The sequence below is a fragment of the Hemiscyllium ocellatum genome, chromosome 12 (assembly GCF_020745735.1).
Source record: "Hemiscyllium ocellatum isolate sHemOce1 chromosome 12, sHemOce1.pat.X.cur, whole genome shotgun sequence".
Taxonomy (NCBI): Eukaryota; Metazoa; Chordata; class Chondrichthyes; order Orectolobiformes; family Hemiscylliidae; genus Hemiscyllium; species Hemiscyllium ocellatum.
This window is the reverse complement of record NC_083412.1, coordinates 59,883,958-59,906,443: the sequence shown is the minus strand read 5'-3', so window position 1 is coordinate 59,906,443 and position 22,486 is coordinate 59,883,958. Positions and strand designations below refer to the sequence as shown.

The 22,486-nt window shown below is 38.4% G+C and overlaps 1 protein-coding gene across 1 annotated transcript in view; it reads right to left on the bottom strand.

The window, feature by feature from the left end:
• Window positions 1-893: 893 nt before the first annotated feature.
• man1a2 (mannosidase, alpha, class 1A, member 2) overlaps window positions 894-22,486 on the bottom strand; it is a 125,599-nt gene continuing 104,006 nt past the window's right edge. Inside the window, exons 9-13 of the mRNA XM_060833597.1 lie at window positions 20,978-21,093; window positions 19,047-19,266; window positions 17,689-17,861; window positions 14,332-14,447; window positions 894-5,020 (exon numbers count right to left, since the gene is read on the bottom strand). Coding sequence (XP_060689580.1) covers window positions 4,888-5,020; window positions 14,332-14,447; window positions 17,689-17,861; window positions 19,047-19,266; window positions 20,978-21,093 — 758 coding nt within the window. The 3' untranslated portion in view covers window positions 894-4,887. The remainder of the gene's footprint in view (window positions 5,021-14,331; window positions 14,448-17,688; window positions 17,862-19,046; window positions 19,267-20,977; window positions 21,094-22,486) is intronic.

Genomic DNA, 22,486 nt, shown 5'->3' with positions numbered 1-22,486 from the left:
TCATTACTTGACCCCAAATACGTCAGAATGGCATAGCAGACAATCAGAGTTTGTCTTCAATAATATAAGTATGACTTCATCTACCAAAAATATGATGACATGGAATTCTATTATCTAGTGTTTAACCTAACAGCATGGACAGGAATGAACACAGCTCGTAAAACTCCAAGAAGATAGTGGTGTACTAGGACTTCTGAGCCCGGGCTCGACCAGTACATCTGCTTTTATTTTTATTTTTCATATTTCTTCCCTAGTATTTCTTTCTTTTATTTTACTTACCATTGGTGAAAACCTCCACTGTGGCAACAACATCGGTGGTGGTCAATGGGCCCAACAGTGTGGACTTGAGCTGGCATCAGCAAGTTCGAGCTCCTGGCGGCTTCTGCATCCAAGGCAGTCCCTAGCATCAATTCATGGCTGCTGCGGAGGGGAGTCGGAGTTCTTGGTGGTGTCTAACGTAGATTCACAGAGGTCGGAGCAAGGGCCAACTTGGGCACAGTATGAGACCTGGCAGCATCAGCAGTAGCTGCACTGGTGAGGTGGGCCCAAAGTAGATTCTCAGCGGCAGCAGAGTTGAATTTGCAGCCAGTGCAGCATCCAGCATTATCGTAGGCATCTGCATTGGCATGGTCTAGTGATGACTCAGTGGTGAGGACGGTGGTGAAGGTGAAATGGTGCCTAAATGTGTCTATTTTTGTTCCAGTAGCTGTAACGTGGTGAAGGGGACTTGTGCCTGGTGACCAGGCCCATGACGGAGCACTTAACAAGAACGTAAAGCTTTATGTTTCATTTTTCTGCCTTTATATTCTATGTTTTGTTTTAATCTGTGTGTTTACAGATTATGCAGAAAAATTGTTTGATTTTTAACCAATGATGAGTGGCAAACGAATAGATACAAAAACAGCAAGTACTTCATTTGTATTTTGAGTCAAATTAAACAAGATGCATTTAATAACACAATGATTTGTTTTCCACGATGCCCTCTTCTTCTCTAGCACTTTTTGAAAATAGCTTGGAACAACAGTTGTGCACTAAACTCAAAGATACCAAATTTTTAATTTGTATACACCCTTTTAGAAGAATGTTTTCTGTTTAATTCAGTTGAGAACTATAATGGAAAGTAGTATTCTCTCACTGTAGGCCATGGCAAAAGTCACTTTGTTTCAAACACAATTAGTATTTGTACATCATGCAGAAATTGAGTACTGGACACCAATGTACTTCCTCAGATAAATGAAAGGAAGGAGTTGAAATTACACAAATACATTAGCACAGTCGATCATCATGATTTGATTTTGTAACTAGTGTTCTGCTGCATCTCTAACAATTGATTAACACATTATTTTTAGTCTACCTGTACTCCCAGCACATCTGCAGAAAAAGATCTAGCAGAAAATTAAAAGATTCCGCTGTGAGAAGACCAGAGTCTGTGCTTTGGATGAATTCATAGAAATTTTCTTTGATGTGAACTTAATCCCTGATGTAAACAGTTTCAACAAATAAATTTGGTCTCTACACAGGTTCAAAAAAAATCTGTGGCTTGGAAACAATCACATTACCAGAATTCATGGAAAATCAATTCTACTGAACTACTGTAACTTGCATGATTAATATGAAATTAGTTAGCTACACATAACAGGAATACACAAATAATTGTGCATTATCTTTCTGTTAAAAGCAAACAGTTGAATAGCATTCAACTTCTGTACATACTTTACAGAATTCACTCAATGTACAATTAGGTCTCATGAATAATTATTTTACAGAAAATGAACCATTTTGATATTATCAAAGTGGAACAGTATAGCTACAGATGCCCACCTGGGTTCCAGATCAGAAATGCTTTCTTATTTGCTACTCCAGATTGTAGGGAACAGAGGCAGAGTATTAGATTTCCAATCAATCCAGCAACAGCTAGCATTTAATATTGAAAAAAACACCCATGCTAATTCACAAAGGCATCAAAATAATTGACAATATGATGTCATTTGAAAGATGGATATATTACAAAAGGTGAAAGAATCAGATGAGAATTCAGTGGCAGATAGGCAGACAAATAGAAGTGGAGGCTTGCAAATGTTACAGTCATGCAGGTAGTAGTCTGTGTTATTCAATATGCAAGTATGGAATTAAGCTGTACTTTGGAGGAGAGACATTGGTGTGCACAATCATGTTAAAGGTTGCAGTGAACTCAAGAACACGTATATATTATGCACCATACAGAGTGCCATCTGTGGCTTTGGCTACAGCTGATTAAGTACTGCAGGAGAGGAGGAAACCTAGTTGGAAAGATTCAAACAGATTTGGGGCAGAAGTGCACATCAATTTGGAAAACATGCAGAGAGATTGAAGAATAAAGAAACATTGAATGACATACAAATGGCATCAACTGGATATCATAAAAACAAAAACAAAGTGAATGTGTAGAAATATATAGTGAGCATCAAACAGGAAAGAGAATAGACAGTGCAAAAGAGATTCAGAGAGAAACAAAATCATTTACCATTTTCACCATGCTTTTTGCAATTTGAAAATGGTTGTAACTATACTGTTAAAACATGCACCACTAATGAGCCATTTTTCCATTAACTCAATTGCTGTTGCAAACAAAAATAGGTTGGTATTTTTGAGGGAGAAATATTAACCTTGGAACAACTGCAAGTTGATTTATAATATCTGGACTCTAGGGTTTAAATTATGAAAGATCACAAGAGCTTTGTGGGTATATTTCCCAGGAATTTGAAGGTCAAGGGATGACAATCAAAATGTACTGGATATAAGGGGAACAAATAGAACAGTCAGTGAGAGACTATTTTTAGTGCTTGTGGACCTTAGTGACACTTAATCCTTTCAGGAGTGAATTAAACTATACACAATGGGTGGTAGTTTAGAATTCTTTACCACAGACAACAACTGATAATTTACATTAATCTTTAACTCTAAATCTGAGACAGACTGACTTTTATTAACAAAAGGTATTACGTTCAGTGAATGGCAAAAACATTGAGGCGGCCAAACAGCTTACTCCTGTTTCAATGTTGTAACGGAAAACTGACAGACTGAGACAGACGGTTGCTATGTCAGCTTGTAAGTAACCGCCAAGCGATATTAAATGGACAGCAGTTTATCAGAAATGGAATCAAGGGGAAATTTGGATTGCTGTTATACATCTCAGTGACCAACTGCTAAAAAGGTCTGTCACTTGACTACACTCGTACCTAGGGAAAAGCAGGTCTATACTTTTTTTTAAAACATATTGAGGTCAGAGAAAGTGGAAAGACAACAATATCTTTTTCCACTATTTAGAATTGGCAAATTTAGAAATATCAGTTCACTTAGTGGAACATAAAAGAATTTCTCATTCCCTGAAACTCTTACATATGTTTAGTTTACAAGCTGTTCTAGAAAAAAAAGAGGAGAGAGGAGAAAGGGCATTAATCCTCTGATCAAGAAACTAAATACTGGATAATGTAGCAACAAAAACATCTTCAGTTTTTAATCATTAAGTACATCTGTGTTTTAGCTTGCATATGAAATATACAGTCTACTCCTAATAATTCAAACTCACTTCCTGTATGAAATAATTGAATCATCAATGAAAGAATTAAACAACATAAATAACACAGCATAGTGAGAATTTAGAACTAAAATCTGAAATATCAGATAATTTAAGCAACTGATTTAGAAGGAGCAGAGTATATAGAATAAATATGGAAGCTTTACCATTTTACACTTGTGCAAGGAGTTGTAGAGTGGAATTAAGCAGTATTTTGTCTAGCTTTCATCCTGGCAACTTACAAGAACCTCAAGTTTAAAATGTTTTGCGGAACTTGATTAAGTGATGCCCACAACACAGATCTTCAACTTCTCTTTAATACTGTAAAAGATGTGTAAACTCCAGGAGGTTCTGATTACTGTGTGAGGACTTCTATCCAGGTGCTGAAGAGTGCATTAAGATCTAAGTGGAATGCAAGTTGAAAACCATGGTTGACCATGCTTGTAGGCATTTTACCACAAGTACATGGCCCCGTTTCAAACAAATTTCAAACTATTGGCCAACAGTTGGGGATAATAGCAAAACAATACTGACAAAATTTTACAGATTTTGAATTAAAATGAGAACAGAATAATCCTGGAAAAAATGTACATCTTTTTACAATACCGAAAATACACTACATGAGAAGTCAAAGTTCTTTCAAAACAAACTAAGACCGAAGGTCAAATGGGCCTTCACATGTGAAATTGCGATATCAATGTTTTTTTTAAATTAACACAAAGGCTTCTTTATGGGTAAAGAAAATTTGCAAAGTGCAGAAATATCACAAGCACACTTTTACTGGTAAGATTCCAACAACCCCAAGATGTCTGCAATGAAATGCTACATCAGAACTGGAACAAACCCTCAAAAGCAACCTCTTCCCAGGTTTTTCCTACAAAAATAGAAAGCTCCACTGGTTTTTGCTAGGAAGAACCAAGTATGGATTTTGCCACAAAAGGGATACTATTTTGTTTTTAAAAACTGAGACTATTATACTCTTACCAGTGACTCTCAATGGCTTCAGGTAGTACAGGAGAAACAAAATCCTGTACTACTTACATACTCCTAGTGCTGTTAAGCTTTCTTTGAATATCTGCCATAAAGTTCATCATTGTACAGCTTCAGTACTGTACTGATTGCCAACTACACCTTTGTAAACTTATACATTCATTGTTATTCTGCTCTGAACGATGTACATCCCAGTGGTCTACATCTTTCTGGCACGGTTTAATCTCAAATTGTTCGAGTCTTATTCAATAGGATCCTTTGCTTTCGAGCAGATTTGTTGCACTTATCCTGCTAGCACTAGGATGCAACAGTGAAGTTCACCTTCAGTTCTTCTGAAGTCTTCACTGAAGTGCCACATTTCCAGACAGAGTAGTGTTCGTTGAACGTAAAATAGGAAGTGGATGAGCTTCTGTGTTAAAAACCCAATAGTCCAAAGGCAAGAGATCATCACTAGAAAATAGGAGGTACAGATACCTGAAATTAAAGACAAACAACGGTTTATGCGGTTGTTATGGAAGAAAATATTTTTTTCTGATTTAATTAGTTAAGTTTTCATGTCTCATCCCTGCATATATTGTAGCATTGAACAGTTTACACAAGAGGAATAGATGCTAAACTTTACTCTTTGGTGTAGTGAATTCATTCCCACAAGAAACAGTACACCAGCAATTGAAGGAGTATAACATTTAAAGAGAAATTAGAAATTTTATCAAGCTAGAACATGTGTATAACATTAACAAATTTCTGCATCAGAGGTTTCCAGACATTTGTTTAACTTAACTGTCCTTAAAAATGAACACATTTTCCTTCACTTAGATTCTATTTTGTTTGAACAGCTTCTTTCTTTGCCAATCCAATACAATCTCTTCAGAAAATAATATCTACATTTAGTAAAACTGTGCAATGCTCACATTCAAGGAATACATTAGTACACCTGTTTACCAATATTGGAATTAGAATAGCATTTATGAATGAAAATATAGCCTTTTGTGTATGCCAATTTGAAAATGTGATAAGTTTTTTTTCCCCAAGTCTTTTCATCAATTTAAGAGTTCATTCAAAAGAAAACAATTGCAATAAATACACAAATGTGAATATTTCACACCGATTAAAGGCAGCCCAACCTCCTTCAATAAAATATCTAAGCCACAAGGTTTGCTTTTATACACTTTTGAATTCTGATTACAATATAAATTCATGAAATTTTAGCAGAAGTTGTTTGTTTTCTTGAGGTGAAACCCATGCAATGTTTTTTATTGATAGGTGGGAACCAGAGTGTGAGGAAGCTTTCAGAAAATTTGATAAAAAAACATAACAATTCTTAATTATAGCAATTGGTATATTGATGCAGGATATAAAAATCCCATGAGCACTAACATTTTGCAACCTGATGAACGACTGCTAGCAGGAAAATCTTTTTCACTAAAACACTGGACTGCTAAACTATGAAACTCATTAAAATCTTTAAGTTTTCTTACTTATGAAAGGAAATCACTTTCAACCTAAACTCAATTTCACTGTGCATAATGCATTAAAACACTTGATTATTTTAGATCAAATGCTGAGCATGAAACAGATGTGCATGTTTACAAAGTAGATACATTTATACTGTCAAAATAGCATCAATACTGCATTTCAACTGTAGAAGCAGAACATGAAACAAATATAATGTATTAGTCTTGACTCAGCTGTAATACTTCTGTTGAATCAAAAGGCAGACAAACCATCATTCTGATGAAGCATTAAACAAAGATCATTCATGTTCTCTCAAACTGATGTAATTCATTCCTGATGAAGGGCTTATGCCCGAAACGTTGAATTTCCTGTTCCTTGGATGCTGCCTGACCTGCTGCGCTTTAACCAGCAACACATTTTCAAACTGATGTAACACAAGGATTTACAAACATTTTTGATGACCTTCTGTTCAGAGTTTAGCATTTCACATAAGCTTTATCTTTTCCTAAGAAACAGAACTTTTGGATAGAATGAAAGAATATTAGTTTTTCAGTTGGCTTAACATTTTGCAACTGCTTTCTCCCATTGACAAAAAGGCTTACCCACAACAATATGGTTAGAAGTCACATGACACCAGGTTATCATCCAACAGGTTTATTTCAAATCACAAGCTTTCGAAGTGCTCCTCCTTTTGTCAGGTGGAGTGAAGAGAAGCACACGGGAACAGAATTTCAAAAGATCAAAAGATCTCCCAAATTGTGAGAAGGCACTGCTGGCAGGCTGAATAATAAGTCTCTGTAGGTGATCAAAATTGTCAGACAGTGAGAGTCAAGGGTCAACAGCTGAATAGCAAGTGAAGGGATGACCTATAATCTGATTAATTGAGGCAGTGAGATAATTACAAAAAATGAAAAATAATCTACCACAACACTACACAACCCTACTATGGCAATTTCTGCAAGATAAGTCAGATCATCGACATGAATACACGTGGGAACACCACGCACCACGCGCATGGCAGATACTCATGTGACTCAGCAAATGTTGTCTATCTCATACGCTGCAGACAAGGATGCCCCACGGCATGGTATATTAGCAAGACAATGCAGATGCTATTACAACGGATGAATGGACTCCACACAACAATTGCCAGTTAGGAGTGTCCTCACTCAATCGGGGACACTTCAGCGGTCAAGGACATTCTGGTCTTTGGGTAAGCATCCTCCAGGGCAGCCTTGGAGATACACAACAATGCTAAACCACTGAGCAGAAACTGACAGCCAAGTTCTGTACCCATGAAGATGGCTTCAACAGTGATCTTGAGATCATGTTGCACTATATGTAACCTCACCATACTATTTTGTATCTGTAAAATCTTCCTTACTATCCTGTCTTGACATCATCACCTTGATAATTTGTTATGAACTCTCTACCCTAGTTTGTACAATTTTGAATTACTTGAACTTTGGTTAGACCATCGGCACATGACTCCTATACCCAAGGATTGGTGTTGGGTCCATTGCTTTTCATTATTTATATAAATGATTTGGTTGTGGACATGGGAGGTATGGTTAGTAAGTTTGCAAACGACACCAAAATTGGAGGTGTAGAGGACAGCGAAGAAGGTTACCTCAGAGTACAATGGGATGTTGTAGATGAGCCAATGGGCCGAACAATGACAGATTGAGTTTAATTAAGTAAATGTGAGGTACTGCATTTTAGAAAGGCAAATCAGAGCAGGACTTATGCAGTTAATGGTAAGAACCTGGGAAGTGTTGCTGAACAAAGACACCTAGGAATGCAAGTTCATAGTTCTTTCAAAGTGAAATCGCAGGCAAATAGGATAGTGAAGGCAGCTTATGGTACGCTTGTCTTTATTTATCAGTGCATTGATTATAGGAACTGGAAGATCATGTTGCAGCCGTACAGGACATTGGTTAGACCATTTTTGGAAAATTGTGTGCAATTCTGGTTTTCCTCCAGAAGGATGTTGTGAAATTTGAAACGGTTGAAATTTGAAAATGTTGCCAGCGTTGGAAGATTTGAGCTATAAGAGGATGAATAAACTGGGGCTATTTTTCTTTGCGTGTCAGAGTCTGAGGGGTGACCTTAATAAAGATTTATAAAATCATGAGGGGCATGGGTAAGGTAAATAGACAAAACTTTTCCCCTGGAATGGGGGATTCCAAAACTAGACGACATAGGTTTAAGGTGAGAGGGACAAGATTTAAACGGCACATAAGGGGCAACTTTTTCACACAGAGGGAGGGTCTCTCTGGAATGAGCTTCCACAGGAATTGGAGGAGTCTGGTACAATTACAATATTTAAAAGGCATCTGGGTGGGTACATGAATAGAGGGATGTGGGCCAAATGCTGACAAATGAGAGTAACCTTTATTGCAGATGGCATGGACGAGTTGGACTAAAGGGTCTGTTTCCATGCATTATATCTCTATCACTCTATCATGGTATTCCAGTCATTTGGTTGTTTCCGTATCACCTTATTTTAAATTAATTGGATTAGAGGTCATCCCTTCACTTGCTATTCAGCTGTTGACACTTTTGATCATCTATTATTCAAATTGTCAACACTCCACTCACATTTGTGCAAACTTTTGATCACTCTGTCTCTACATTCTGTGCCTGCGTGCTTCTCTTCACTCCACCTGACAGAAGAACAGTGCTCAGAAAATTTGAGATTTCAAATAAACCTGTTGGACAATAATCTGATGTCATGTGACTTTTGACCTTGTCTACCCCAGCACCTCCACAAAAATATACACAACTTATTGTTCTGGCAGTTATGGGTAGCAAACCAGACAAGCCAGACAGAGAACAGCCAGGGAATTCCTAGAGGCATGGCATTCATCCACTAACTCCATTAACAGACACATGGACCTGGACCCAATATACAAACCACTACAGCTGAAACTGACACCCGGAAACGGCAAGAACATCCATCACAGACACATCGACCTGGACCCCACATACAAACTACTACAGCTGAAACTGACACCCGGAAGTGGCAAGAACAAACCACTATAAATACCGGAAGAAACATCAAAGCAGCGCTTCACACGAGGCTCCAATAGCACTATGATGTTCCCTAGCCAGGGAACGAAATGTTTGCAGCAAAAACTTCCAGCTCGGCGAACAGAACCACAACAACGGACACCCGAGCTACAAATCTTCAACCAGACTTTAAATATTTGGACAAATTCATTTCTTTTCACAGTTCTGAAAACAAAGTTAGTTACTGCCATACAAAGTGAAAACAATGAAAACTTATTATCCACATAAACAGATACATCTTTGTCTCTTAAGATACTAAAATAATCCAAATGCCAGAGGAAGTGGTAAATGCAGGTACGGTTATAACATTTAAGATACTTGAGAAGGAAAGTTTTAGAGGGATATAGGCCAAATGCAGGCAAGTGGGACTAGTTTATTTTGGGGAAACTTGGTTGGCACCACAAGTTGGACCAACGGATGGTTCCATATGACTCTAGAAAAAATCAGATTCTTGTGTGTTAGATTATTATAAATTTATCAATTGAGCTTTATTCATATGAAACTGTAGTCATACAAAATATGCCAGTTATTGCAATTTTTTTTATTTCTTCTTTGTCTTTGTCCTGACAACCTCACCCCCTGCTTTGTGTTTGCAAAAGATGCAATCCATCTCATCTCCATCTTCCCCAGCTCTTTATTAGTGTTCAGTATTTGGTATTACTTGGCCGGGAAAAGTGGTAAAGGCCACATAACAGTTCCAACTGTTGTAGTATTCCAATGATTAAACTTGGCTGAAGTAGACCAAACATACAAAGAAATATCTTCAAATAGAAATAAAATAAACAAAAAGAATTTGGAAATTTCTGAGATAAAAGATCACATGATAATATTAGAAGAGGGACAAACTTTTTAGCGTTCTGCTCAAAACGTACTCTTCATCCAAAGTCACCAACGCGGACGATCACTGCTGGTTGCAAAACATACCTACACTCAAATTGGCTGCCATGTTTCCCCAACTTACTAGTGTGATGCAAATGAAAGCTGCAATAGCTGAGAAGAGCATGAGGATGGCCCAAGGTGATAAAATACACCACGTAAGTGGTACCGGCCTTTCCTTTGCTGATTATATTACACTGAACTACTTTGCCCATCCACAGTTGCTAAATTTGTTCCTATCAAGCAAAACTCAGCATTTTTATATTATGTAATATCTAGTGACCAGCAGATGGTGCTAACATATCGGAGATAGCAATGACTGCAGATTCTGGACGTCAGAGTCAATAAAAAGTGGAGCTGGAAAGGCAGAGCAGGTCAGGCATCATCGGAGGAGCAGGAGAGTAGACGTTTCAGTGGGGAACCTCCATAGAGTCCCTTGAAGGGTCCCAACCTGAAACGTCGACTGTCCTGCTCCTCCGATGATGTCTGACCTGCTGTGCCTTTCCAGCTTCAATTTTTATCGACTGATACTAACATATTTATGACCATGAGTAACTGTAACAAAAACAGAAATTGCTGGAGAGCCTCAGCAGGTCTGGCAGCGCATTTGGATAGAAGCCATAGTTAATGTCTAGGGTGCAGTGACGCAGGAAGACCCAAAATATTGGCCCTACTTTCTCTCATCAGAGAGAATACCCTCAGTTCTTTGTGTTTCGGTACATCTGGAATTTGTTTATCCTAGCATTTGAAAAGATAAAAGAATGGAAGCAAACAAGTGTTGTAGGGTCAAATTCTTGAAACATCTCCGGCTAACAAGCACTGTAGGTGTACCCACAGTACATGGATTGCAGCAGTTCAAGCCAGTGGCTCACCATCACCTTCTCGAGAATAATTTAGGATTGGCAATAAATGCAGCTAGCACTGCCACTTTCCCATGTACAAGCAAGCAAGACAGTATTGCAACTTTTAAAAATAACTGCTCCACGACTAAAAATGCAGTACCTCAATCATTCTCAATCTATGATCATGCCATTCCACAATCCATGAGGGATTCATGCAGCATTTATATTGCACATCTGGCAACATGAGTGTAAAACAGGCATTGCCCTTTCAAATAATTTATTTGGCTGCAACAAGTTTGATATATAGGTATTCGGGAAGGCATACTGAATTCCAAACTGTCACGCATTTCAACAATTTGAATATTCTTTTAAACAGACAGCTTAGTTGGAATTATTTATGCCTATTGGTTAATGCTTAAACGGATTAAAAACCTGTTCAGACAATTGCACATAGTACTTGCATCTGGTTATACGAAAGACATTCCTGATGAAGGGCTTATGCTTGAAACTTCGACTCTCCTGCTCCTTGGATGCTGCCTGGCCTGTTGTCCTTTTCTAGCGCCACATTTTTTGAATTTTTATATTAAAGTTATTGTTGCTCTATAATCAGTATGAAGGAGAAAACAACTGCATAGAAACATAGATAATAGGGGTATTGGCTAAAAAATTAGATCTACCTCCTTCCTGAAAATATTCTACTTTTTGGCCTCAACCATTTTCTCTGGCTCAGTGAGAATTCCACAGGCTCACTGCTCTATCAGTGAAGAACTTTCTCCTCATCTCAGTCTTAAATGGCCTAACCCATATCCTGAGACTGAGATCCCTGGTTCTGGACCCCATGATCATCAGAAGCACCCTTCCTGTATTGACCATATCTAGTCCTGTTAGATTTTTACAGGTTTCTACAAGATTGTCTCTTATTCTTCTAAAACACCAGTGAATATAGTCCTAACCAATGTCTTTCTTGATACGCCATCCCAGGATTCAGTATGGTAAACTGAACTCCCTCCGTAGATAAAGAGCCTAAAACTGCAGACAGTATTCCAGGCGTCATCTCACTAAGGCACTTCACAACTGCAGCCAGACATCAGTATTTCTGCTACTTAGATCTTCTTGCTCTGAAAGCCAACATACCATTCTTTCATTTCTTCACCATCCCTTGCACCTGCATGCGTATTTTCTGGTGACTGGTGTACAAGATACTCCAGTCTTGTTTTACCTCCCCATTTGAGGCGAACGCTTTTCAGATAATAATCTGCCTTTCTGTTTTGCTACAAAAGTGGATAACCTCACCATGGATAGCCAACCTTCCATCCAATGACTCCATCTATACTTCTCGCTGCCTCTGAAAGGCAGCCAACACAATCAACCCTCCCATCCCAGTTATAATCTCTTCCAATCTCTTGTATCAGACAGAAGACCACAGACAAACAGATTGAAGAACAGTTTTTTCCCTGTTATTACACTTCTGAATGCATCGTTCAAAGTTAGTTATCTTCATTCTATGTGCAACTTCTCCACAGCCATTGTAGCAACATTGTATTCCTCACTCTGTTCTATTACCCCAATGCACTTTATATGGTACCATCAGCCTGTCTTGTACACAAAACTTTTCACTATACCCATGTACATGCTACAATAATAAATATAATTAAATACATTATACTTCATCTGCCATGCATATGCCTATTCACTCAACTTGGTCAAAAAAAAACAAGCATTTCTGTATCCTCATTAAAGATCACCCTTACATCCAGCTTTGTGTTGTCTGAAAATGTGGAGATATGACATTCAGTTCTTTTACTGAATATGGTAATATATATTGTGAATATCGAGGATCCAAGTGCTGATCCCTGTAGTACACTGCTGGTCACTGGCTGCCACTCAGAAAATTACCCATTTATTCTTACTCTGTTTCCTGTAGGTCAACAATTTCTTTGTGTGTGTCAGTACATGACCCCTAGCCACATGTACTTTGATTTTTTGTGCTAATCTCTTATGTAGGACCTTACCAAATGTCTCCTTACCAACTCCACTAGTTACATCCTTAAAAAATTCTAATAAATTTATCAAGTATGATTTCCCTTTGGTAAATTCATGTTGACTTTGTCCAATCCAGTCTGTTTCCTTTTAAGTGTTCTGTTATTAAATCTTTTATAATAGACTTGAGCATTTTCCCCCATTATCAATGTCAGGCTAACTGGGCTACAATTCCCTGTTTCCTCTCTTCCTACTTTTTTTAAATTGAGAGATTACATTAGATGTACTGGAACTGTTCAAGAATCTGGGGAATCTTGAAAGCTGGTCACTAATGCCATGCACTATCGTGAGAGTGACTTCCTAGAATACTTTAAGATGCAGATTATCCACCTGAGGATGTCTCAGTCTTTAATCTCACTGGTTTCCCCAACACCATCCTGTATGAACACAGATTTTATTGAGTTCTTCTCTCTCACTAGAACCATTTTATCCAACATTTTTGGAACATTACTTGTGTCCTCCTTTGTGAATGCAGAACAAAGTACATATATTTAGTTAGTCTGCCATCTCTTTGTTCCCCTTAATAACTTCCCCTGAGTTTGATGACAAAGGTTCAATATTTTTCTTTACTAACCTTTTTTCTCTTCCGACACTTATTCAGGCTTTAAGAGTGTGCATGCCCCTCGCAAGCTTACTCTTGTACTCCAGTTGCCCTTCTTGTTAATCACTTTGCCTTTCTTTGTTAAAATCTAAACTGCCCCGATTCTTAGGTCTGCTGCTCTTTTTGGCCAACTTGCATGCCCGTTCCTTGAATCTAATACATGTGTTAGCCATGGCTGGACCACCTTTCTGGTTTTATTTTTGTGACAGACAGGAATAAACAATTGTTGTAATTCTTCCATTCACTGTTTAAATGCTTCCTATCCACTGACATTCCTTAAAGTAATTCTCCCAATTTAGCACAGGTACACTTCATATCATCATTGTTTCCTCTATTTACATTCAGGGCTATAGTCTTAGAATCAACTGTGTCACTTGCCAACATAATGAACGATTCGATTGTATTATGATCTCTCTTCCCCAAGGATCCTCATGCAGGCTAGATTGCCAATTATACTTTTCTCATTAAACAATGCCCTGAAAGATCAAGTAAAATGGTCCCCCCCTACAAAATCCACTAGCTACATCCTGAAAAAATTCTAATATAGGACGAATTATTCTCTAGTTGCCTTGCTGGTATATCGATCCAGAAAACCAAAACAAAAGCATAAGGTAATGGCAAACATACCACTGCACGTCCAAGAACAAAAAGAAGAAAACAAAAAGAAATAGATTTTTAATAATATTGGTTGGGAGTTTTTGTTTTATTATTTCTTGGACTGGGACAGGCTACATTTGTTGTCCATCAGAAAATGGTAGTAAGCTGCCTTCTTGAACAACTAGATTTATGACTGTATGACACCAGTTATACCCAATATACTATTAAAGAGCCCTTTGCAACAAGTATTGGGGTGAGAGGGGTTGATAAAAGACTAAGTTTAAATATGGTTGTTTGCTTACTTTAATGTTTCAGCCAAGAAGAAACTTTGTTGTACATCATCATAAGTTGGAGATGAAGAATAGACATCTTTAATACCTGAAAATCCCCCGATTACCCTGCAATATTTGTCGATGGCCTGAAAACAGAAGCACACTCATCAAAAGACTGCTAGACACTTGTTTTTTTTTAAAAACAGATTTTTGCTGTAAGAGGATGTATTGTACAAATATCAAAAAAAGCTTCTGCTGGTTAGGAGCTAGAAATGATATTCGCCATAAACAAATCCAAAAATATCATATTACAATAATTGGCAAGAAATTATCCACAGAAAATGGGGAAGATACTAAATGAATATTTTGCATCAGTATTTACTCTGGAAAAGGATATGGAAGATATAGACTGTAGGAAAATAGATGGTGACATCTTGCAAAATTTCAAGATTACAGAGGAGGAAGTGCTAGATGCCTTGAAACAGGTAAAGGTGGATAAATCCCCAGCACCTGATCAGGTGTACGCGAGAACTCTGTGGGAAGCTAGAGAAGTGATTGCTGGGCCTCTTGCTGAGCTACTTGTATCATCAATAGTCAAAGACGAGGTGCCGGAAGACTGGAGGTTGGCAAATGTGGTGCCACTGTTTAAGAAGGGCGGTAAAGACAAGGCAGGGAACTACAGACCGTTAAGCCTGACCTCCGTGGTGGGCAAGTTGTTGGGGGGAATCTTGAGGGGCAGGATGTACATGTATTTGGAAAGGCAAGGACTGATTCGGAATAGTCAACATGGCTTTGTGCGTGGGAAATCATGTCTCACAAACTTGATTGAGTTTTCTGAAGAAGTAGCAAAGAAGATTGATGAGGCCAGAGCAGTAGATGTGATCTATATGGACTTCAGTAAGGCGTTCGACAAGGTTCCCCGTGGGAGACTGATTAGAAAGGTTAGATCTCATGGAATACAAGGAGAACTAGCCATTTGGATACAGAACTGGCTCAAAGGTAGAAGACAGAGGGTGGTGGTGGAGGGTTGTTTTTCAGACTGGAGGCCTGTGACCAGTGGAGTGCCACAAGGATCGGTGCTGGGTCCTCTACGTTTTGCCATTTACATAAATGATTTGGATGCGAGCATAAGAGGTACAGTTAGTAAGTTTGCAGATTACACCAAAATTGGAGGTGTAGTGGACAGCGAAGAAGGTTACCTCAGATTACAACAGGATCTGGAACAGATGGACCAATGGGCTGAGAAATGGCAGATGGAGTTTAATTCAGATAAATGCGAAGTGCTGAATTTTGGGAAAGCAAATCTTAGCAGGACTTATACACTTAATGGTAAGGTCTTAGGGAGTGTTGCTGAACAAAGAGACCTTGGAGTGCAGATTCATAGCTCCTTGCAAGTGGAATCACAGGTAGATAGGATCGTGAAGACGGCGTTTGGTATACTTTCCTTTATTGGTCAGAGTATTGAGTACAGGAGTTGGGAGGTCATGTTGCAGCTGTACAGGATACTGGTTAGGCCACTGATGGAATACTGCGTGCAATTCTGGTCTCCTTCCTCTCGGAAAGATGTTGCGAAACTTGAAAGGATTCAGAAAAGATTTACAAGGATGTTGCCAGGGTTGAAAGATCTGAGCTACAGGGAGAGGCTGTACAGGCTGAGGCTGCTGTCCCTGGAGCGTCGGAGGCTGAGGGGTGACCTTATGGAGGTTTATAAAATTATGAGGGGCATGGATAGGATAAATAGACAAAGTCTTTTCCTTGGGGTGGGGGAGTCCAGAACTAGAGGGCATAGGTTTAGGGTGAGGGGGGAAGATATAAAAGAGACATAAGGGGCAACGTTTTCAGTCAGAGGGTGGTACGTGTATGGAATGAGCTGCCAGAGCATGTGGTGGAGGCTGGTACAATTGCAACATTAAAGAGGCATTTGAATGGTATATGAATAGGAAGGGTTTGGAGGGATATTGGCCAGGTGCTGGCAGGTGAGACTAGATTGGGTTAGGATGTCTGGTCAGCATGGACGGGTTTGACCAAAGGGTCTGTTTCCATGCTGTACATCTCTATGACTCTATAACATATTAAATATTCTTTCATTAGAAACACAACTTGGTCTTAATGGTTCTTCTAAATAGTTAAAAAGGATCAACAATAATTTATCAAATTCAACTTAATGATTGCTAAGTGAAAAAGTTTATGTAAACTTCAACTAGCCTGAGCTGAATTTAATTTTTTTTAAAAAAAAGAGGAAAAGCTGCCTGTAATGTTTGTAAATTGCAGTGGAAAGTTAATATCAGTGAAGCCACAATATTTCTTTCAACTGAGTATAGGAATTGGGAGGTCATGTGCAAGACATTGGCTAGGTCACTTTTGGAATATTGCATTCAGTCTTGGTTCCCTTGCTATAGGAAAGGAGTTGTCAAACTCAAAAGCTTTCAGCAAAGATTTACAAGGACGTTGCTAGGGTTGGAGAGTTTGAACTAAAGACTGGGGTTATTTCCCCTTGAGTGTTCGAGGTTGAGGGATGACCTCATTAGAGGTTTATAAAATCCTGAGGGGCATGGATAGGGTGAATAGTCCAGATCTTTTTCCCAGGGTAGGGGAATCCAAAACTAAGTTGTAGAGGTTTAAGGTGAGAGGGGCAACCTTTTCATGTAGAGGGTGGTGCATGTATGGAGTGAGCTGTGAGGAAGTGTTGAAGTACAATTACAAGACATCTGGATGGGTATATGAATAGGAAGGGTTTGGAGGTATCGGAGCCAAATACTGGCAAATGGGACTAGATTAATTTAGGATATCTAGTCAACATGGACGAGTTGGACCTAAGGATCGGTTTTTGAGTTGCACAACTCTATGACTGACTCTAATTATGTCTCATCTGTCCTAATGAATGAATAGTAAAAACAATTTATCATTGTTGAGCAGGGACAATGCACAGTATACACTTTTCTTAATACATTACAATGCAAGCTTGGTTTGTTCATAAGAATCTAAGCTAAAATTAAAACAAAGGTTCAAGTGCAAGTTTGGGCAGATACTACATCCTACAACCAAGGGAAAGTGCAGATGTGAGGGGGACAGCTCGACGATAGGAACTGTCATAGGTTTGACAGTATAAATGATGAATATGAACAAGGTGGTTCTATAGTGCAGCAAGAAATAAACCATGAACTCTCAGAAGACCACTAGCATTATGCTTTGACAGAGTTATGCAATTAGTGCTACTTAAATTTAGCTAACTCCTGGCCTATTCAGATAGGTACAGTCATGCTCAATTTTTTTATGCAAAGTGGAAGGCATAGATAATAATTCACCAAAATTACATTCTTGAATGGTTCTTTATCAGTGTCACCTGATAATTATTCTTCCTCCACTTTGACATTATGCACTTCTCACCTGAGCTGCCTCCCAGCCCCACTGCCTATATTTGGGGTCATGTGTGAATCGCCACATGTACCAGTAGGTTTCTATCACTTCTGGACGGAGGATGTAATACTTCTCATTTTGCCTCAATGCCACTGCTTCTGTTCCACCATCAAATTTGAATGCTTCAGGGCCCACCTTTAGTACTGTTTGAAATAAAAGAGGGAGATGGAACAAATAGTGAATAAAGCATCACAGAAGCACATCAAACACATTCTCAATATTATCTCAGAATTCTAAAGTTTTAAGCATTCTTTAATAAAAATGGCCAAAATCAATTAGATAAATTCCCACTGTGATGAATGCCTATATACACAAATTAAAGAGAGGGACTCCTGATATAAACAACCAGCATTTCAGAGGTGTTTTTGTACTACTTCGCAAAATTGTGATTTGTTTTGTTAAATTACTGCAAGTTGTTGATGAGACGTCAGGGAGCAAAAAAAATTAGAATTTGCACAACTTTCACAGCATAAATGAATGCCAAGGTTCTGGAATGCCCTCACACCATATAACAGACATTTTGACAAAGAGGATCCTGAAGGAGGGTTAGGGAACTTTTACCAGAAATACCAATCATCTGATTAAATAAAAATATCCCTCAAAACAAGCTGAGCGGCCTGTATGGATCTCAACTGTAGTAATAGTAATCCCCTGCACAGAGCACGAGTATCTTATGTTCTCAACTGTGTTGGTAGAGGTGAATATTAACTTTTCAATAACGTGAATCATATGTGAAACAACAGCATACCTCTGTGATCTGAAGAGGATATTCATGCTTTTTGAATGTGCCTCAATATGTGCCACAAAAAGTATTTCAAAAATGACAAAGTCACTGTTTCAGACAAATTGTAAAATTGCTTTCTTTCATAGGCAAAACTACACAGGAATATTATACAATGCATACTAGTTCCATGTTCTCAACAAAGAAGTCTGATACACATATTAATCAAACCCACTAAATTACATATTTGATATTCGTGTATCAAGTTAAAATTGTCCAAATTAATTTTAATTGATATTCTTAATTCAGCATGTTAATCCAAATTCCTTTGAGCTTTATTTGCAGCTTAGTTCAGTCACATTTCAATATTCATGAGTGCATTGTTCTTATACATTTATCATCTGATTTGCTATTAGACAAAAAAATACACAAACACAAGGTTGGATCAGCCATGCAAGGTGAAAATAAGTGCACGCATTAACATTGCATCAGTCATCATAAATGGACACTCCTTCAAAAACTAGAGGCACAACCAAAGAAATCAACGTACAAAATTAACAGCAAACACCAAGGTGTAATTATATTTTGCCAGAGCACTATATCTTACCTGTTCTGTCATATGACTGATGACAGGTGTGAGCAATTTCAGCACCAAGCTGCAGGTAATGACCTGCTTTATCATCTGGGGACCCATCTGCTCCTAAAGCAAACATTCCTCCAGCAAAACAGGTTAGGTGGCCCATTTTCCTCTCCAGATGACCATTCTTCCATTCCCCAATAAAAGTCAAGCCAGTGTTTGACTTCCTGATCAGATGCTTTTCAATAGCCTGTCAAAAATTTAAACACTAAATTAAAAAATTAACAATGCATAGTTACAAATTTCAGACCGGTCTTGGATTTCTCATCAATATCAGTCATTCTCAAAAATGGTCTGAATGTCTTAATTTCAGGAATGCATCAATACTGCTTAAAAATACAATATAACTTAATTTATACACTCAACAATCGAACCAATTTATAACTAAAACTAAACTATTGTGCCTATTTACTTAGAAACAGTTCAGTTTTGCTCCAATTGGTCACTCAAATATAATTACTTTTAGTCCACCCTAGCACTGAATAAAACCAGTGCATATTTAGGTCATGGCTCTCTTTACTCTTAAAGTCATGTCTGATAATTACTGGTGTTCCTCTCAGCAGATCATCCACTGGCCTCTCAGGACACAAGTGTCAGTTACCTTAACTTCCTGCAAATTGGGAAGTATGACTTGGTTTCTGATCACATTCTTGAGTGTGCTGGCCAGAGATTCTCTCTTCAAAACTGCTTCCATTTTCCATCTTTCAGAAATCAGTTTCAGCTGTACAGGGCCTTGGGGGTGAGATCACACCTGGAGTATTGTGTGCAGTTCTGGTCTCCAAATTTGAGGAAAGACATTCTGGCTATTGAGGGAGTGCAGCGGAGGTTCACGAGGTCAATTCCTGGAATGGCGGGACTACCTTACGCTGAAAGACTGGAGCGACTTGGCTTGTATACCCTTGAGTTTAGAAGACTGAGAGGGGATCTGATTGAGACATATAAGATTATTAAAGGATTGGACACTCTGGAGGCAGGAAACATGTTTCCGCTGATGGGTGAGTGCCAAACCAGAGGACACAGCTTAAAAATACGGGGTAGATCATTGAGGACAGATGAGGAGAAACTTCTTCACCCAGAGAGTGGTGGCTGTGTGGAATGCTCTGTCCCAGGGGGCAGTGGAGGCCCAGTCTCTGGATTCATTTGAGAAAGAGTTGGATAGAGCTCTCAAGGATAGTGGAATCAAGGGTTATGGAGATAAGGCAGGAACAGGATGGCTGATTAACGATAATCAGCCATGATCACATTGAATGGTGGTGCAGGCTCGAAGGGCAGAATGGCCTAATCCTGCACCTATTGTCTATTGTCTAATATTTCAAACAGTGTTATTGTTTGCTGACAGCACCTGAGTTGATGTCCCACTCATCAGGGGCAACAGTTTTAATGCCTGGTTCATCAAAGCATCAATTCCCTCTGCACTACTTTTAAATTTGAAAAATTTCTACATTGTAAACTTTATTTGAAATTAAAATTTGAACTGTCGTATTATCTAAGACTTCTAAGTGAAAACAAACTGTGGTACCAAATGCATCCAGTTTTTTTTAAAGCAACATTTTTGGTTTGCAGTTACAGATAAAAGATTCAAAATTCAAAAGTCAAGAACTATGCTAACTATTAAATGACAATATCCTAGAAATTTTGAGCCAGACTATCTGCAAACAGAGCAACATATAAATACAGATTTAATTTAACTTACCCTAACTATTGCAGGATACTATGCAAAATGACCACTCAACAGAACATTGTTGAAATTGGGTTTTCACTTATATTGCAACATGCAAATTAGTCAGTCATACTAATTGTTTTAATACGAGTGTGTACTCTTGCTATAACAGCTATAGATTTGCACTTCACAAAGTTACAAATTCACACTCAGCATTTTAAGACACAGTGTTTTATTTTACCTGTATGGCATCATCGTACATTTTCCTCGCTTCGGTATCAGTCTTATCAGATACTAGCCAAGCTTTCAGCAAGTATTCATAAAAACTGTCTCCTAGCCCACCCACAGAGGTGTGATCTGCATTGAAATGAAATACCAAAATTTACAACCAAAACTAATTTATTTTTAAAAATCCAGCTATACAATGTCTGAGGTACTTACTCAGTCAAGTGCATAAAGTCATTTATATTGCAATTAAGCTCCAAATTCAATTAATTTATTCAAACAAAAATGTAAGCATTCAAAGGGCAGGCAAGCTGCCAAGACAGACAGAAATAATCCTAATGTGTTTGCGAATGACAACTGCACATAATCAGATGAGATGAACTGTTAATACAACTGAAAACACAATTAATCTTTTAAAGCTAGGTTTAAGGAATGTCATGACTGATCAAGAAGTAGAAAGAAATAATTTTATTTTGTGGAAAGAAAATGTTTATAAATATGGGTACAAATGCAAAGAAATAATTTTAAAATTAGAAATATATGCCAATACGTCTTGCAAATTGCTTTACTGGCATCATAAAAATAACTAGAAGCATAGAGGCTGATCCATTAAGTTAGAATTAAGAATGAATACAAAAACAATTTCAAAGCTGTGATTACTATAATTCAAGTTGAAGTAGAATTTAGTGCAATTGCTGCAACAAAAAAAATCCTGAAACACTTAGTGGCTCCCTCACAATGCCAGGGACACGGGCTCAATTCCATTTCACACGACTGTCTGTGTGGAGTTTGCATGGAGTTCCACTGGGAGCTCCAGTTTCCTCCCAGAGTGCAACAACATGCAGGTTGGCGACTGGCCATACTAAATTGCCCATAGTATTCAGGGATGTGCAGGCTAGGTGGATTAGCCTTCGGAAACATAGAGCTGGACTGCCAAGTGACAGATTGAGTTCAACCTGGAAAAAAAGTGTAAAGTGACTCACTTTGGAAGGTCGCATTTGAATGCAGGATACAGGGTTAAAGGTAGGATTCTTGGCAGTGTGGAGGGACAGAGGGATCTTGGGATCCATGTCCATAGATCCCTCAAAGTTGCCACCCAACTTGATAGGGTTATGAAAGCGGTGTTTGGTGTGTTAGCTTTCATTAGCAGGGGGATTGAGTTTAAAGAGCCAAAAGGCTAAGTTGCCTCTCTATAGAAAAAGGAAAGATGCGGAAGCTTTAGAGAAGGTGCAAAGGAGATTTACCAGAATGCTACCTGGATTGGAGGGCATATCGTATGAAGAAATATTGAGGGAGCTAGGGCTTCTCTCACTGGAGTGAAGAAAGCTGAGGGCCGACCTGATAGAGGTGAAAAGATGTTGAGAGGCGTAGATAAAGAGGATGACCAGAGACTTTTTCCCAGGGCAGAAATGTCTACCATGAGGGGCATAATTTTAAGTTAATTGGAGGAAGTTTTAGGGGAGATGGCAGAGATAGGTACTTTACACAGAGTGGTGGGTGCCTGGAATGCACTGCCAGCAGTGGT